Source organism: Mesoplodon mirus (assembly GCF_964341445.2).
Source record: "Mesoplodon mirus genome assembly, chromosome: 8".
Taxonomy (NCBI): Eukaryota; Metazoa; Chordata; class Mammalia; order Artiodactyla; family Ziphiidae; genus Mesoplodon; species Mesoplodon mirus.
This window is the reverse complement of record NC_138984.1, coordinates 58,289,410-58,309,562: the sequence shown is the minus strand read 5'-3', so window position 1 is coordinate 58,309,562 and position 20,153 is coordinate 58,289,410. Positions and strand designations below refer to the sequence as shown.

At 33.9% G+C, this 20,153-nt stretch overlaps 1 protein-coding gene across 1 annotated transcript in view; it reads left to right on the top strand.

Moving 5' to 3' along the window:
• Nucleotides 1–20,153, top strand: part of LRP1B (LDL receptor related protein 1B) — a gene marked incomplete at its 3' end in the record, with an annotated part of 2,351,282 nt that overhangs the window by 1,664,580 nt on the left and 666,549 nt on the right. The window contains exon 44 of the mRNA XM_082630936.1: nt 3,837–4,019. Within this exon, the coding sequence (XP_082487062.1) occupies nt 3,837–4,019 (183 nt within the window). The remainder of the gene's footprint in view (nt 1–3,836; nt 4,020–20,153) is intronic.

The window sequence follows — 20,153 nt, the reverse complement described above, 5'->3', positions numbered from 1 at the left end:
GACAAATGATCCATATTTTCAGAATCTGCTCTAGTACCATCAGAAGTAGAACAAATAAAAGATGTTAGAGGGCCACTTAATTTACCTGGTTAGTTCTTTGATGACACTGTCAGTTTCTAGACTTGTTTTTCCCTTTTCAGAGAAAGAATTTCTGGCATACTTCTTTAAGAAGTTTCCAGCCTAATAAATGGATAGGTGTAGAGGAACTAAGGAGAAAAGGATGTGTATCTCTCAAAGGGCCTAAACAAAAGGGAATACATTCGGACATTGGAACCTCTTGAAGTTCATTAGAAATCCCCACTATTTGAATTGTTTTAGTACTCCAAGTCAGGGGCTGTTTTATGGTAGTGGGGTTGAGCACACAAGAGTGTGGTATCAATTAGGACTGGAAGAGATTCATCCTCTTGGAGAAATGTTTCTCCAAGCTGATTAAGAGGGAGGATTGGGAAGAGCCCCTCCAGTTCCTCAGAGCCCACCACTGAGAATTGGAGGGCATTGGAAAGACTGGTTAGAGGGATGAAGGCTCTACAGTGCTTAAGTTTGTAACAATCTCTTTTCTAATGCCCTGGTTCTTTGCAATAATAGCAAAAACTACGAGGGTTTTGGGTTTGTTTAGGAGCCTTCATTTATTGGAGTTGAAGATTAACAATTTTGATGGTCTTCCTTTGAGGTGATTCATGTAGAGTACAAGAAATGTGGTTTGTCAGATTAACTAAATCTGAAGTGGACACAGTTTCCCATTTAATACTGGTCCTTTTTACTAAAAGGGAAGGATCTTAGTTCAGCCCATTAATAAACAAAGAGTTAAAAGCTACTTGAGTTAATCAACATCTGAAGGAAGACCAGAATTTTCTTTAAAGACAATCAAAAGTCAACTGTAATTTTTATGAACAGATTTGCAGCTTTTTGTGTGCAAACCTGAATTTTGTTTCAGTCAGTAGGCTTTGGAAAAGCCCTAGTAATTGCTCAGTAAAGTTGCCTAGCAATTTTCTGAGCCTGACACATAGTAAGATAGCAGGTTGTTCTCCTGGTTGTAATTCTGGGCATCTTTCAGAATTTTCCCAATTAGCAATTTTCACTCAATGCTGGGTCTGACCTTCACTGATGAGCATATGAACTAGCTGATATAAGTTAGAGAAACCAGGTTGGTGAGCTTGAGTGATTATATTAAATTCCTCAGCAAAACTATGAGGATCTTTGGTTACTTTGGGAAAATCTTTGACTATGTCTCACAGTTCAGCTTTAGTTCAGGGAGTATAAGATATTAAAGATTTAGCCTCTGGACCTTCAGAAGGCTTAATTTTAAAGAAACATGTTCTGACAGGTTCAGAGGAAAAGGGAAGTTTGGCCAGAGAATGAGTATGGGGGGATTGAGGGTACAGTGGAGGCATAGGCAGAATAGAAAGGAAGGAGGGAGATGGCACCAGAGGTGGAGCCTGAGACAAAAATGCCAAGGAAAAAGAACCTGAGGCTTTGAGAGCCACTTTATCTTTCTTTCATCATTCCTTTTCCTCAGTTAATCTTAAAATCTTATTTTGCAGAGAGGCAATTTTAGAGTCCTGAGTATATTGGGAAGCCTCAAAATACCAAGTAAAATAAGCATTCCACTCAGTTCTGGAAATTTTTGAGCTATTGTAGCCCAATTTGGTTTTAAGGAAATTAAGTGTGGGGATTTCTGAAATTCCCCATAAAAGCCATTGATATTCCAAATTGCCTTTGGTCAGGTTGGTCCATTTAGTTAGCAGTGCCCATGAGGAAGGACTGTGGCTTTTAAACATAAAATTGACCAGAGTCCCTATAATGGAGGAGGCCTTCAAAATACTTAGATAACTGGAGTATCATTTCCTAGAGATTTTTCCTCTAGAGTAAAGAACAATTTTCAAACAGCTTACAGCACAACTGGTTCGATTCAGACAGCTTGTAAGACAATCCCAGCCAACTCAAAGGAAACAGCTTAAAGGAGCCAGGCCAAAGGCTTTTTCAGCCAGTTTCCAGAGAATCGTCCTTTCAAAAGAATAGGCCAAAGGCTGAAAAACCTGGCACTGTTGCAGAGAACCCCTGTTTTCAGAGGAATGGGTCAAAGATTAGCCACCTTCAGGTGAAGCAGTTCCTGTTTCAAAGGGAATACACAAAGCTAACCAGTTTCAGTGAAAGAGTCTGATATCAAAATCAGACCTAAGTGCCAAACAAGTACTCACATGCAGAACAAGGCCTTAACCAGAAAGACAAAAGCTTTAAGTAGATTCTGAATAAAGCCTGGAGAGCTTCAGATGGAAAGGGGGTGTGAGTTTGGATCTAAGAGAAAGACTTGCCTTTAAACTCCAGGGTCAGCAGGAAAAGCAGTGAGCAACAATAGACTCAGCTGTGGGTACTGCACCTGTATATTCACCAGCCCTGGAGCCATCGAGAGTCTTCTCTAGTCCCCATATGGGTCACCAAATTGTTGACCTAAAACAAATTGAGAGCCAGATATTTCTCCAGCAAAGACTGGTATATTTGGAATTGGCACAGAATTGCAATTTGGAGTCTGCACCATGGTGAGCTATGTGCAAGTTCCCTCACAGCAAGGAAAAAGGAATGCTTTTATAGAGAGTAAAAAAGGAAGATGGTAGGGCTCTAGTAAACAACGAGTCCATGGATTTTCATAGGCTGAGTCCTTGACAGGAAAGAAGAGTCTTTCTTCTTCCTGTTGGACTCTGCTACAGCTGCATGGTGTAAGAGATCTCCCCTTCTGGTCTCCCAACTCTACTTAACTGAGGTTTCTGTTTACTGATAGTTTTACAATTCCTACCAAATCAGCTCATTAAGTAATGAGAAACTCACCTGGACTTGTTTCAATTTTATAATGATGTAGAATAATTGCTTTTATAGATATAATGTAAATTAATTGTTGGCTATAGCTACCTGAGATGCACAATAAACTTGTTACATTAAAACTTTGGTCTAGAAAAATGTATACTAAAATATTGACTTTACAACAGTATTTGGAGATTCTGGTTATTATATCTCATTATATTAGATATTAATACAAATTTAATGTACTGCCGATTACTGTCATATTTTTCAACTGTTATACTGTAAAAACATCTATATGTCCAACATGTATTTTTTCTTATTCTTGTTTATGCTTACCTACAAAATTTAGCCTATGTTTTTAGTGATCAGGTTTTGAGTGATAATGTTATCTGGGCACTATGTGAGTTATTAATTGATAAATTGACTTTGACTGCATAGTGCCTCATAAAATTCTTTTGTGTCTGTTCTGATTCTAAACTTGAAATCTTACGTACTTAATAATTTTTTTAATTATCTGAGGGTTTTGTTTTTCAACATTTTGGACATTATTCTTCAAAGATTTTGTTAGTCAGAATGTACTTCTTATTTTCTTTTTGGTTGTTTACCTGTTACCAGTGTGAAAGAAATTATCTAAAGAGATGTCATAAGATCAACAAAAGTCTAAACATTTGGAGTAGAATGTGAAATCTCTTTTATGTGCTCTAGAGAAAATACCTTCAATAATCACACTGATACTAATTAAAATCACAACAGAATATCCACATACTATCTTACTGCTCTTTCTTTTTTTTCCTAACATTCATCACTTTTAGGAATTCTGTGGGAGGCAAGAACTATTTTCTCTAATTATTAAAGTTTCTAAAACAAATTTCAAAATGCTAGACAGTATTGCAGCTATTCAACAATAAAGTAAAAATAGATTCTCTCTAGGATCATTATAATGCCTAAAGAAAAAAAAATGAAAAAAAATATTATCAAGTACAATCATAATTCCTCTCTTGTTTTCCTCTCTCTGCCTCTCTCCCTCATTTCAATTTAAGAGATTCGTTCTCCTGCTGGTTGTAATGGGAATGAATTTCAGTGTCACCCTGATGGAAATTGTATTCCTGATCTGTGGCGCTGTGATGGGGAAAAAGACTGTGAAGATGGTAGTGATGAAAAAGGCTGCAGTGGTACCTTACGATTGTGTGATCACAAAACCAAGTTTTCCTGTCGGAGTACAGGTAAGCAGAACACTGGATTCAACTTCTACCTCAGGCCTGCTTCCTTGATGCAGGTTCCTTTGGGGCCCTCCTCAATCCACATCTCACCTTTATAAAAAGTATCCTTGTGTTTCTAGTAGGTTTGCTCACATTCTGTACATGACAGTAATGTAGGTAACATTTATTGAGAACTATCAGTGGACTTGGCACAGTTCTAAGAATGTTCTCTGCATGAACTTATTTCATTATGCTAATTCACAATGAGAAAACTGAGGCTGAGAGCAATTTTTAACTTTCTCAAATTAAAAAGTCAAAAGAATCTTTAACTTGCTGGCTCACAGAGCCAGCATGGAAGAAATGGGATTTGAAACCAGGCAATCTGGATTCAGAGTCTGGAATTTCACGTCCAGAGAGAGACATGTGTGCTAAACCCACTTACAGCATTCCCCTTTTCATAGATAAATCCTTACCATAAAATTTAATGAAGATGACTAGGGAAAAAAAGGCATAATTATATGCATTTATTTTTAACCAGTTTCCTAAATTTTATTGTGCTGTCGCTAGACTCCATTAAGATGAAAGTGATGACTTTCAAATCATTCAAACCTTTGATTTGTTTTGAGAGTCACTGAAGCTTTTTTTTATGTTATTCTAGTATTATGATGTTTCCATTTTGGTTTTCTCCATACAGTAGGTGCTACCTAACATGAAAAACTAACTTATTTACTTCCTTCTCTATGCCAGATGATGAGCTGAAGTTTAGAGAATTAACTGTTGTTGTACAATTTGTGAAATGATTGGTATCATTATCCAAATAACCCATGGAAAGAATTTTCTGTAGATTTTAGGATACATTCTGGAATCATCTCTGGGAGTTTTGCTTAATGTGAAATTGCTTCTGAATTGCTTAATCAGGGGTTCTTCGTGATTCATTTTGCCCTTTATTAAGTATTTCAACCAAAAGATAGAAATGAAAAGTTATCACAGTTGTGCGTAAGCAGATACTCTAGGAACCACATGGCCCATGAGCATTTAAATATATAAAAAGGAATTGTGTTTCTTTTCTTAAACACAACTCCTGGCTATAATTAAGCCTGTAAATAAGAGATAAAGAAATAAATATAAGCTAACATGGGCATAGGTAAATAAATACTCCTGAGGCCTACTCCTAGTGAGGGAGTTGTATTTTCAAATGATTATTTTTCCAACAATATTTTTAACAGGTAACTCTTCTCAATTATTATGTAAAGATTCTTAGTTTGGGAGTTATTGGTTAGAAGAATGTGACTTTGAGTTTAGAAATTATCATAATGGAACATTTAATATTAGTTGAAAATGAATAGATGAATAACTTGTTAAATGAATGAATTATTAACTAAATAAGCAAGTTTTTATTTAACAAGCTAATTCTGATGCCAAAGAGCATCAGGCTCTTTGACTAAGGCTAACATTATTCTAAGTGAATATTTTTTCTCCTGTTGCTTCTGGCATTTGTTTGATTGGACTAATGCTGAAATATATCAGATAACAGTCTTTAACAGGTATATGACTAAGGAACTAGCAAGGCTATAGGAAAACAAAATAAAAATATTAATTTACTTGGAAAATCCTGAGCTAAAACTAAATGAATATGCTATCAAGATTTAGCAAATTTAGAGGTAAAACCAGGCTGAAATTTCCTTATGAAGAAAGAAATTATAAATGCCTTCATAATAAAGTAATTTCTAAAAGTTATATGTTAGTAAAAACTGGTTTGAACTGTCTATGACAGAAAACATGGAGAGAAAACATATAAATAATAAATAACAGGGTTAAGTAAAGTTAATAGAAAATTTCAAGTGATTGTGATTTATCTTGTATGTGTGTATTGATATTTTGCAAGGAACTCTTATGAAACAGCTTTTTCTGAATATGACTCAACTTAAAAATAAACCTGAATTATTATGAAGATGGCTGATGTAGGGAGGAAAAAACCTTTTCCTCTACCCACACAGAGGGGACAAGACAAAAGAAAAGGACTTTGAGTTTATAGGGATGGCAAATTGTGGAAAGGTAAATATATGGGAAAACTAATGGAAGATAAAGGCTAGGTAAAAACATTTGTGTAGGTACATTTTGATACTGACTTTCCATCATCTTCATGGCCTTAGAACTTCCCTGAGAAAGTGTTTTATGGCACTTCTCATTCTCAAAAGTTTATGCTTTTAGTCAGATAGGGGAAGCTACAAGAAGACTTCTTTCTGCATCTACTGAATCTCAAATGCTTCAGCTCAAAATAATCCTTATGATAAAATGTCATATTTTGGAAGTAGTGTATTTCAATCCCACACAGTGGATATCTTTGGAGAATTGGATCCTGAGAGACATTTTTATGCATGTTGATTTGGGATTTGAGTTATCCACTTAATAATGTTAAGATGTTTGTATCAAATGGTCATCATGTAAACCAAAATTTAATATTAAAAAGCAGAACTGCAATAAAACTCATGTTGCATTGTAAAAGGGAAATGTGCTATAACATAGTGACTATAATTGATGACACTGTATAGTATAACTGAAATTTGCTAAGAGTGGAACTTAAGTGTTCTCACAATAAATGAATGAATGAATGAATGAATATCCACGGAATGTGAAAGGTAGTAATTTAACCATTGATCTGCCTCTAATTTAATCCCTGGCTTAAATATAGTAAAGCAAAATGTATCAAACTACTTGAGGAGTAATAATTCATAATGTATGAATATTTATGAACATTGCAGATATTAAAGTGAACCAAAAATATACACATTGGATTAAAAATATGTACACATCTGGGGCTTCCCTGGTGGCGCAGTGGTTGAGAGTCTGCCTGTCAATGCAGGGGACACGGGTTTGTGCCCCGGTCCGGAAGGATCCCACATGCTGCAGAGCGGCTGGGCCCGTGAGCCATGGCCGCTAAGCCTGTGCGTCCAGAGCCTGTGCTCCGCAACGGGAGAGGCCACAACAGTGAGAGGCCCGCGTACCGCAAAAAAAAAAAAGAAAGAAAAGAAAAAAAAAAGTACACATCTATAATCTTTGTGATATTTTTAAGTTTAATTAAATTCTCAGCTTTACAAGCTAAAAGACCTTTAAACTATTCAAGATGTTGAATTCAGAGTTCATATTTATTTTTTTTTAAATTCTGAATGCTAGCTTGAGCATTTAAAAGTTTTCAGGGCAATCAATTTATATTTGTTGGTTACAATGACTTTTATACATAAATTGCTATCATTAGTATAAAAACATAGGCACATTACTGTTTCTTTATTCCAATAAAGGAAAGAATGAGAGCTAAATTAAGTTAAAGTACAATTCAACCATTATCATCTTAGAGTCTCTAGTCTCAGAGGGTCTATCTTTGACCAAGAGCTATACTCTCCCACATCTGGTCTCTCATAAATTGCAGTTAGGGTGACCTTTGAACAGCAGGGGTTTGAACTACATCCATTTATATGCAAAATTTTAAAAATAAATATATTGGAAACATTTTTTGGAGATTGGCAAGAATTTGCAAAAACTAACAGAGGAACCACATAGACTAGAAATATTGAAAAAATTAAGAAAAAGGTACATCATGAATGCATAACATATATGTAGATACTTGTCTATTTTATCCATTGCTACCATAAAATCTACACAAATCTATTATAAAAGGTTAAAATTTATCAAAACTTACAAACACTTAACATACCAGACATGGTGCCATTTGCAGTCAATAGAAGTCTAAACAAATGTAAAGATACAGTATTAAATAACTGCAAAAAGTTAACTGTAGTACATATTGTAATAATTTCGTAGCTACCTCCTGCTGCTATTTCGGTGAGCTCAAGTGTTGCTAGTATCTGCTTAAAATGTCATGTGACACTAATCATCTCCAGGTGAGCAGTTTACCTCTCCAGTAAACTGCATATCGAAAAAAAAAAGTGATCTCTTTTGGTTCTCGTGTATTTTTCATCGTGTTTAGCACAATGCCATAAACCTTGAATAACACCATGGGACCCATATGAAGTGCCACTGTTGATGCTGGAAGTGCTCCCAAGAAGCAGAGAAAAGTCGTGACATTACAAGAAAAAGTTGAATTGATTAGTATATACTGTAGATTGAGATCTGGAGTGCCCATCATTTCAAGATAATGAATCCAGCATAAGGACCATTGTAAGAGAAGAAAAGGAAATTTGTGAAGCCATTGCTGCAGCTATGCCAGCAGGTGTGAAAACCTTGCACTTTTTCTGAAATACCTTTATATCTTGTATTGAAAATGCAGCTTTTATGTGACTGCACCATTGCTATAAGAAAGGTATACCTAAAGACTCTAATATGATTCGAGAAAAAGTGAAGTCATTATATGAAAACTTAAAGCAAAAAGAAAGTGAAGGATCTAAAGGTGGAGAATTTAATACCAGCAAAGGATGGTTTGATAATTTTAGTAAGAGGATTGGCTTTAAAAAATGTCAGTATAACAGGAGAAGCAGCTTCTGCCAACCAAGAGGTAGCAGATGAGTTACAGCTGCCATTAAGATAATCATTGAGAAGAAAGGATATCTGCCTGAATGGGTTTTTAATTCAGACAAAAGTGCCCTACTCTGGAAAAAAAATACACAAAAGACATTTATTAGTAAGGAAGAGAAGTGAGCACCAGGATTTAAATCACAAAGGGATAGGCTAACTTTACTGGTCTGTTCAAATGCAGCAGGGCTTATGATCAGGACTGCCCTTATCTATAAAGCTGCAAACCCCTGAGCCTTGAGGGGAAAAGTAAATACCAGCTGGTCAATATTCTGGTTGTACAAAAAGAAGGCCTGGACAATGAGAACAACTTTCCTGGACTGGTTTCATTAATGCTTTGTCCCTGAAGTCAGGAAGTACCTTGCCGGTAAGGGACTGCCTTTTAAAGTTCTTTTGATGTTGGACAATGTCCCCTGGCCACCCAGAACCCTATGAATTCAACTTGTCTGTCAAACTGGTTTATTTACCCCCAAACAATATGTCTCTAATTCAGCACCTAGATCAGCTAGTCATAGGACCTTTAAGGCTCATTACACAAAATGAGCCTTTTCCTTTTCTCAAAGGAAAGTATTGTCCATGCTATGGAAGAGGACCCCAACAGAGAGAACATCATGAAAGTCTGGAAGGATTACACCATTGAAGATGCCATCATTATTACAGAAAAGGCTGTGAATGCCATCAAACCCGAAAAAATAAATTGCTGCTGGAGAAACTGTGTCCAGATGTTGTGCATGACTTCACAGGATTTGCAGGAGAGCCAATCAAGGACATTATGAAAGAGATTGTAGATATGGTAGAACAGGTTGGTTGTGGGGAGTGAAGGGTTTTAAGATATGGATCTTGAAGAAATTCAAGAACTAATAGACACCATACCAGAGGAATTAACAAAATACAACTTGGTGGAGGTGAATGCTTCTGAACTAGTGCCAGACGATAAGGAAGAAGACTGAGAAGAAGCAGTGCCAGGAAAAAACTAACATTAGGCAGTTCGGCAGAAGGGTTACAATTATTCAAGATGCTTTTGACTTCTTTTATGGCATGAACCCTTCTATGATACAGGCACTAAAACAAAAGCAAATGATAGAAGAATTAGTACCATATAGAAACATTTTTAGAGAATTGAAAGAGCATTAAAGTCAGAAATTACAGTGTATTTCTGCAAAGTTACAGAGAGTGTGCCTGCCTCTCTCACCTCCCCTTCGACCTCCTCCACCTCTGCCACCCCTGAAACAGCAAAACCGTCTTCTCCTTTCCTCCCCCTCCTCAGCCTACTCAACATGAAGATGACAAGAATGAAGGCTCTTATGATGGTCTGTTTCCACTTAATAAATAGTAAATAATCATCATGTCCTACTATTAATAAACTTATCTGCTGTATATGTGTGTGTGTCTTTGTGTAAAAATCTAATAATTGTACAGCAAGAACTGTATGAGAAATTTTTGTGTCATCATCATTATTGTCACCTAAGTATTCATGATGTAGAACATATGTGCAAGACTTGTATTGAAGTGGGTAGCCTATCCTAACAGAGACATAAAGTGAGTGATATGTAACATAAAATTAATAATGTGTTAGTTTTCCTAATGTTTTATAACTTTGCTTTCAAAGAATCATATCGCTGTACAGTATGCCTCTTTCTCTCATCATTGGAGAAAGCCTATTATCACAGGTGTTTTTTTTTAATGTAATGATGTTTGTAATGCTGTAATCTGAATATGACTGTAATACTATATGCCATAAAAAAATTTATAAAAATTCATCCACCAGTGTATACCTGGGCTACCATGAAGTAATCATATTGCTGCTTCTTCATTATCAACGCATCAATTATTATACCTGTAAGTAAATATGAATCTTATTCACATTATTTTTTTCATTTTTGATGTCGTGTTAGTAACACATATAAAATCTACAGTATGTTGTATCATATAAGACAATATTGATGTAGGCACTGACAGACAGATGATTCATCTTGTGAATAGACAACATAATCTTATGGTATTGATAAGCTAGTTACTGTAAATGTATTTTCTCTTCCTTATGATTTTCCTTAATAACATTTTCCTTTATCTAGCCTACTTTATTGTAAGAATACAGTATATAATACACATATCATACAAAATATATGTTAAGGTTTCCAGTCAACAGTAAGTGATTAGTAGTTAACTTCAGAGGGAGTCAAAAGTTAAACTTGGATTTTCAACTGTGCCCCTAACCACCACGTTTTTTGAGGATCAACTGTATATTATAGTCAGGGAATCAGGGGAGGAAAGTCCCTCTCTCATGGAAAAGAAACCCATAAATGCCATTCTTCAGAATGGAAAAATAAATGAAACCTTTGACATTATACATTGATGACAAGATTATAAGGAACATAGGGCCCCCAGCTGTTAGTAGAAATGTAAATTTGATCCAACCTTCCCACTTCTAGAATTCATATAAAGAACAGCAGGAGTATATACAGATGTAGAAGATCTGAAGAATTAATGTTTAGATCAAATTAATAAAAATATAACTCTATTTTTAGAAGGCCAAAAATAAACCTTATTTTACAAGGTTCAGGAACGATTTTTTAAATGAGCATTTATTGTCACAAACAACTTCAATAAATTCCATGAAATAGAAATAATGCAGGCAGAATTCTCTGATTATCATAAAATAAACCCGTAATTATGAAGCATAAACCACTCTTCCGCTTAGAAATTGAATAATAAAATAAAACATTTTTTATCTTAATTCTAGAGGGAATCAAACTAAACTTGTAGAACTTTTACAAAATAAAGATATATACTTATCAGAATATATTGAATATAAATAAAGCATTGCTCATGGGAAAAATCATAATTTTCTAAATTTATATGCAGAGTGTCGCAAAACTCTCAATGTATTTTAAATCTTTAACAATTTCAGAAGTATAAATACTGTAAATTTACAAAAGACATCATTTGAAATTCTAGTTATTGTTAACATATATTTAGTTTTATGAATCCTGGATAATACATTTTTAAGTTTGGTTCTAGTAGTTTCCCTCTTTACTTAGAGGGGCTGAACTAAAAATATATTTAAATGTTATATTCAAAATTTATAGAATTATATGTAACTAAAACTCAACTTACAAAATTATAAGTAATTGACATAAACTTTTAAATGATTTTTATGTTTGTAGCATTTATATTTCTAAAATTATTGAAGGTTAAAACTATTCTGAGACTTTTGAGACACCTGTAGTTACACGAAGTAATTTAAAAAATAGTTTTTGGACAATGTGTACCAGACACAGTGTTCACCAACTCCTTATGCTTTACTGTATTTCTCAACTCTCTTGCATTTAGACTGGGGTCAAATGACTAGTTCTATCTAAGCACTGTGAGCCGAAGGGACTATATCATGTCCATGCAAGGCAGTTAACCTATAGTGAGCATCTCCTTACTGTATGGGTCTAGAGGGCACACATACAAGATGGACAAAGGCGACCTTACCTTCCTTGATTTTATGCGAACAAAAAATTAACCTTTACTGAGTTAGGTCCCTGGATTTTAGGGTTTGTTACTGCAGCATAGCTTATCCTGACTAATGCAACACCAAACTCAAGAAGTTAGAAAATAACAAAAGAAACCAAAGGGAAACAAAATCAAATTATTGTTTGAATTTAGAAAAAAGAAAGAAAATAGCATATGTGAAAATTCAAGAATTAGGTTGTTGAAATAATAACTAAAGTCACTAATACATTAACTGACCTAGTAAAGAAGAACACATTGAAAATGCAGTGCACAAAATGAGAATGGGAAAATAATCACAGATGCTGAAGAAATTATAAAAGTTAAAGAAACTATCTATGAAGTATCATAGAAGTGAACATAAAAATCTGTATTAATAAAATCATATCGTTTTTTAAAAATATAAATTTTCAAAATTAACTCTAGAAAGGAAAAAAATAGGCAGTATATTTTATAAAAATTAAAAAAATAATCAACATATAATCCCTGTCACTATTCCACCAAAAGTTTCAAGTGCCGATGAAAATTTCTACCAGTTATTTAAGGAACATTGCTACAATGCTGTTTTGTCTCCTCCAGAGAATTTGAAAGGAATAGAAGCTTTTAAGCAACATAATGTTGATTTTCCAACCACAAAATTTAGTACCTCCCATACACACAAAAATTACAAACTCTCTGATGACCATGACTACCATTATTCGAGATAAAATATGAGCAAACCCAGCAATATATTAAGAGAACAATTCATCATGAAAAAACATCCTCCTCTGGTATATTTGTTACAATTAATGACCCTGCATTCCTACACTGATAGATCATTATCACCCAGAGTCTATAGTTTACATTAGGGTTCACTCTCAATGTTGTACAAACTATGGATTTTGACAAATGTGTAATGATATGTGATACCATAGTATCATAGTTTCACTGACCTAAAAATCCTCTGTGCTCTGCCTGTCATCCCGCCTTCCCCCCAAACCCTGGCAACATCTGATCTTTTTACTGTCTCCATAGTTTTGACTTTTCCACAGTGTCATATAGCTGGAATCATATAGTACGTGCAGCCTTTTCAGATTGGCTTCTTTCACTTAGTAACATTCATTTAGGTTCCTCCATGTATTTTCATGGCTTGTTAGCTCATTTCTTTTTGACACTGAATGATATTCCATTGTCTAGTTGTACCACAGTTTCTTTATTCATTCAACCTACTGAAAGGCAACTTGGTTGCTTCCAAGTTTTGGCAATTATGAATGAAGTGGCTATAAACATCTGTGTATAGGTTTTTGTGTGGACATAAGTTTTCATCTCATTTGGGTAAATACAAAGGTGTGTGATTGCTGGATCATATGGTAAGAGTATGTTTGGTTTTTCACCTCATTTGGATAAATACCAAGGACTGTGATTGCTGGATCATATGGTAAGAGTATGTTTGGTTTCATAATAAACTACCAGACTGTCTTCCAAATTGGCTGTAGAATTTTGCATTCCCACCAGAAATGAATGAGGAATTTTTATTGCTCGATAGCGTTGCCAGTATTTGAGTGTATCAGTGTTTTGGATTTTCATCATTCAAATAGGTTTATAGTAGTATTGTTTTAATTTTCATTTCCCTAATGACATATGATGTGGAGCATCTTTTCATATGCTATTTGCCACTAAATTGTTTTTAAGAGCTAAATGTTGCAAATAACCTAAATAGGCCAAAATAGGGCACTAGGTAGAAACATTATGGTATATACATATGGTAGAATACCTTGCAACAGTTTAGTAAATGGAAATCATTATAATACACTGACATGGACGTTTCCCTATGATTAAATTTTTAGTGAAAAGTCAATGAACATATTAGTGGGCATAATATGTAATATTGTTTAAATAAAAAGAAAATAAACACAAGTATATTCTTTTCTATAATAACAATATTTCCAGAAGGTTTCACAAGAAACTGTGGTCAATATTTGTCTTTGAATGGGGGAAAGGATGGCCAGGGAAAAAGAGTGAGAGGTGTCATACTTGTACAGTCTCCCCTTATGACTGACTGTCTTTCCAAGTGATAGATTGGTGTTGACCCATAACCTTTCGCTCTAGATTCCACTAGAAAAAGTAACATACATTTTCAAGTAAGGTCCCAGGGTTGAATTAAGAGTTAAGGATGAAGTAGTCTTTAACAGAACAATGTAACAAAACTAACTGGTACACAAGGGGATTTAACTCCGACAATGGCTTCATAAACATCATCCTCTGTTCTGATCCTCTCATGTAATGAAAATCCATTGTGGGCTTGCGTGAATGGCAAAGTGTTATTCTTTTCTGTGTTTAGTTTTTTTGGGGTTTCTTTGTTTTTTGGGGTTTTTTTTTCCCTTACCCCGTTGTTGTATCAGTAAATAAAAAGTGAAATGGTGAGTTTAATCTATGGTAAAAATCAATCTGGATAATTAGAACCAAACATATCCTACAATGGAATAGTGATATTGTTAAAATTATATTGTGGATTGTATATGAAGAATTTCTAAATAGAGCACTTCCCTTCCTGTAGCTGACCCTATGGTATACTTTTATTTATTTCTGATGAAATAACATGGTGAGCTCTCCATTGTCTATGTGCTCTAAATCTAATAGATTTTTTGTGCATATAGCTTCTTATAAGCCTTGTATATTACTCTCTTTATTCCTCCCACTGGCAGTTTTAAACACTTTGCTGTATACTTACTCTTTTCCTCCTTTAATCCTGTATCTTAAGTAGGAAATACCCTCCATTCTGCCAAGAAGGTGTCTTCTTTAGCTATTGATCCTTTGACCTCCTATATCCCATGGGACCTTAGTCACTTTTCTTGCTCATGTCTTCAATTTCTTTCTCTACACTATTTTTTCTTTCTCTTTATAAATATACCTAGCACAATAACCTCAAAAACATTTTATTTTATCAGTTTTCCTGTCTTCCTCCTTCCCTTCGTTGAATCATCTTGTGTAGTGTACCTCGATGTCTTTTTTCTCATTCATTCTTTTACCTTTTACTGTCTAACATCCTTTCCCTGCTTTGATGGAAATTGCTGTTTCAGTTGTCACCAGGAATGATTTTTCAACCCATCCTCTTCTCAATCTTGAGTCCTCCTCTGCCATTCAGTAACTACGTGAGTTTGCATAGATTACCAAACCTCTCTAAGGTGCAGTTTTCTGATCTGTAAAATAGAGATATTAATAATGATAACCAATAGACTGTACAAAAAGTGCCTAGAACATAGTATGAACTTAATCAACAATACCTTTGACTGTTAATACTGTATAGTGACTTCTTTCTCTGCAATACTTGACCTTTCTCTCCAATACACATCCTTTCCTTGAAACTTTTCCTTATGAAACCTCATATTGAATTGTCCTCTTTCCACTCAGCATTTAGATTTCTATTTTTATTTCACCTTCCCTTGCTCCTTTTCCCTTTGCCTATCCCTTATATTTAATTTTAAAATATCTGTTGAATACATAATCCATCTCAGACATTGCACAGATTTTTCTCTTAATTTCTCTGTTTTACTCCTCTCATCTTTCTGTAAGGTGTCCATAGCAAATTCTTCTGTTCCCAAAGTTTCAACCATCACCTCCAGGTAAATGCCTCCCAAATTTTTGTCACTGATGTTGAACCCCACGCTTCAAACGCATTTTTTCCATTGCTATGCTCAACATCCCACTTTCTCTCCAAAGCCAGAAATTCTTCCTCTCTCCTCGATTTCTGTTAGAAACATCTTCATTCTCCTAAACATTTAAATTTAAAGCAGAAACTACCTTTTGACACTTCCAGCATGTAATAATTTTCCAGGTCCTACTGATGCTGCCTCTACAGTTTCTCTTAACAGCACCCATTCTGTTCTTTCCATTCACACATCAGAGCTTAAGTTTAAGTCTGTATTATATCTCACTCAGACCTTTGTGTGGTCTATATTTTTATCCCTGACAATTATTATCTTCAATCCATTCTACACGTGTTTTTAGGTTCCCCTTACTTTGTAAGCTCGGACCTGATCACAGACTTTCTCAAAATCTTTCAGTGGTTCTCCACTGTAAGATTAGGATACACTCTTGAATTAGGAATCAACATTTCATGAACTGTAGTCCCAAACTGCTTTATTGCTGCCTCTGGAGCAAGTCCCACCCTTGCTCTGCTTATGCATTTATATAGGAGTTGCATCTTATATGTGGGTTAGATTCAACAAATAAAGTTAAAACTGCCTATGTTCAAAATTACCATTGAAAGTCATCCACAAAACTCAGTATACATGGTTCCGTATATACAGTTTTGATGAAAATTTGTACATAAAGCTGTATCATTAAGAAAATATTTAGCATAAAACAGAGAATAAGTATACAAAATATAATTTTATAGTGGATTCACTCAGAAATGGAAGAGGGACCAAATTAATGGAGAGTTGATTTACTTTCACCATCTATGCCCTGACACACTCCCACTGAATAGCAGCAGTAAAGTACCATACTATTAAATTCTTCTCTCTCTCTTTCCTTTTATTTGCTTTTGCAGAGGGTATGTATTTGAATGTTAAGACTATACACATAAGACAGCTGTTTGGATGAAATGCCTTTTTTCCTGTGTCTGTATCTACTATTCACTGCCACTCTTCAAAACCCCTTTCCAAATAACATCTTAGTAAAGCTTTCTCTTCCTCAGCCTTTCAATCATACATCTTTTCTAGCTCCTTGAAATTCTATAGCACTCTGTAATTGTTATAAGGCTTTTTTTAATCTCATCCTTTTTTTATAGAACCTTTGTCACTACTCGACTTATTCCTCCACAAGGTCAGGAATTTGTCTTTTCAATTTTCCTACAGTGTTCAGTAGCTAGACAGGTACAAAATACTCAATAAATATTTGCTGAATTGAATCAAAGCCAAACATTGTTAGAGAAATAAATATGTATGTGGGATAAAAGGTTAGTAGTATAAAAATTAAAAGACAGATTTTATTTCAAAAACCAATATTCAAAAAAATAATATTATTAAGTAAATCCTTTTGGATTTTTTCAAAGATTCACTTTTCTTCATATCCATATTCTTGATATTAACTGCCAGTCATATCCCAGGACAGAAATTGTCCTCTTGTAGCATGTTGTCTTTCATAAAGACAAAAAAAAGTCGAGCAATTCACAAATTAATAAACTATTTTTTTTTAAATAGCCAAAACAGTTTAACAGATAGAAAAGGAACTTTGGAAGCGATAATATGTTTATTTGAGGAAAGAAGCACATTTTCTAGGAATTCATAGGACCTCTTAGTTTTCCAATAGCTGTTGACTTTCTACTGATTTTAGACCTAAACTGTATATTTCAAGGTTACACAAATCAAAATAGTCCTTACAAAGTCCTGAGTGTGTGTATGAGAGAGAGAGAGAGAGAGAGAGAGAGTGTGTGTGTGTGTGTGTGTGTGTGTGTGATTGTAGTAGCTGCCATGATACCAACATGCTGATTTTTGTTATTTCTGTTTTTTGTTGCTGCTGTTGTTGCTTGGCCATTCTTATTCTCTTTGCTCAAAGGACAAAACTACAATTCCCACAAGAGTGTGTCTTGCACACATAGCAAGAATCAAGTTGAAAACATCTTTATAAATAAATCAGAAAATATTATGTAGAACTCAACTTGATAATGAACACCAAATATTTTTTTAACCTGTGATATCTCTTTAAAGAAGAATTAGTAAAGACAATTTGAGCTTGGTTTACTTGGTTATTTGAACTTATTTGTGCACAATATTTTTAAAAGTTATTTTTAAAGATTTTGTGTTTTTAGATATTGGATGTGTATAATTTCTGTAACACATTTTAGAATTATTAATCTTTATTTTGTTTTAAAAATACTAATTTGACCTGAGTTTCAACTTTCTTATATATATAAAGGAAGGAGCTTAAACAAGGGAAGTTGTAATACTTGACTTTTTACTATGCAATGTCCAGTGATTTCACTATGTAAGTATTTGTCTTGATACAAATCAAGTAAAAATCAACACTCTTTAAGCATATTTACTAAGGTCATTTGCTTTTGGGTTTTATTCAATTAATGGTCATGAAATAGAAATTTAACTAAACTTATCATACCTGGTGTACTCTCTTATCTGTATTTTTATAAAAATTAAAACCAAACAAGAAAGGGAAAAGCAATTAAGTTTCAAACATCCCCTGCAAAATCAGTGGGAGGAGAGAGCTATTGAAATTTGTACATTTTATCTAAGCTATGTATTCATATTTATTCATATCTCTGGTAACATAATCTATGTTAAAGTTATTAGTCATTTGCATAAGATTTTTCTTTACCTTTTCCAGGCAGCATTTAGATCAGGGATGGCAAATAGGTTTTACTGCTATTCTGACTCTAAAAGATTGATAGTGATTTATGGATGGGCTTGTTGAAACAATTTTAAAGTCATTCTGGAGTCAGTGGTTAAGAATGTCATTATGGAGTGTGTATGAGGAAAAAAATGTAAGCTGCATCTTGATTTACAAACTAAAAATGGAAATTACTATATTATTCTTGAATTCTCCCTTCATTCTATTATACTTGCAGATGATCCCATACAATTTAATACTTAAGTACAGGATGTCATATTTTAGGCTACAAATATGTATTATGCATTGATCTTGTCTTGCTAACTAGATTATAAACTCCTTGGTGACAGGGAATGGGTCTTAGGATTTTCTTATACTACCTAAACTCTCCAGGAAAGTATAAGGTACAGAGTAGCCTCTGTATTTATAGAAACTATCTGACTTTGTGACATATGTGTATATGTTTCATCTTTATCATTTTAAAATGAGCTAGTATTTTTTTTGAAAAGTTATGTGGAAATATAATGGAAGGAAAATAAAATAACACAAAAGGATTCAATGAAAAATCCATCTGGTTTCCACTCCAGGCACCTCGTCTTCCTTGCCAGAAGCAATCACTTTTCACTATTTCCTGTGTAACCCTCCAGAAAGAATACCTGTAGAGACAAGCCTATGCATGTGCTTATATTGACATATGTATGGAAATATAGTCACAGATATTGGTAAACAGATAATTCTCTTCTAATATAAAGAAAGCCTACAGCATACTCAGGTGTAGGCCATTTTTTATTAACATGCTTTGAAGATTGTTTTATTTTAATTTATGCAGAATTATCTCATTGTTTTTCACTCAAGTGTATAATTTCAATGTATGGATGCATTGTAATTGATGTTACCGGTCTTGCAATGCTGATTTAAGTTGTTACCAGACTTTTGCTAATATATACAAAGCAGCAGCACATATCCTTGCATGTGCATCTTTGCGCATCGGGCAAATACACCAATGAAAAAAATTCCAAAATTAGAATTACTGTGATGAGGAGTTGATACATTTTTAATTTACTAGATTTCATAATATTGGCCTACCGAGAGATTATCCCAATTTGTAGCCCCTTCAACACTGGAGTTGTTTTTTTATACCCTTGTCAAATCTATCTTTGTGTTATACAACTTCTTAATATTAATCAATCTGAGAGAAAAAATGCTATCATATTGCCATTTTTGTTCACTTTTTTAATTGAAAGATTTTTTGGACATCTTACATTTGTAAGCCATTATTGATTCATTGTGAATCTTGCACTTATATTGGTTTATTGATCTTTATCATACTGATTTATGAGGCTTTTCTATTTTAAAGGAATATGCCCTTTTTGTCAAATATAATGATTTTTTTCTGTTTTATTGACTTTATGTTGACTCTGTAGATGGATTTTATTGCTCAGTGTGGACAGTATTTAAGTTTATCAATTTGTCCTTTATGTTTTCTATGTTTGCAATGTTTTTGTTTTAATAGCTATTTTATTCTAGAATGTTTGTGTATTATCATTGTTATTATTTTAAAACACTTCTTTGATCTGTCTATAATTTTTTTTGGTGTAAGTATCAAGTAAAGGTTCAACATTTTTTTTTCTCCAGGTGGCTCATCAACAATCCTAACATTATTAATTTTGTAATTATTTATTCTCTACTATTTTGAATTGCCAGTTTTTGTATATTAAAATCATACATATATGACTGTACTTCTCATGTCTCTATGCCATTTAATTATTGATGCTTATTGATATCCTGTTATGAAAAAAATTTAACCAA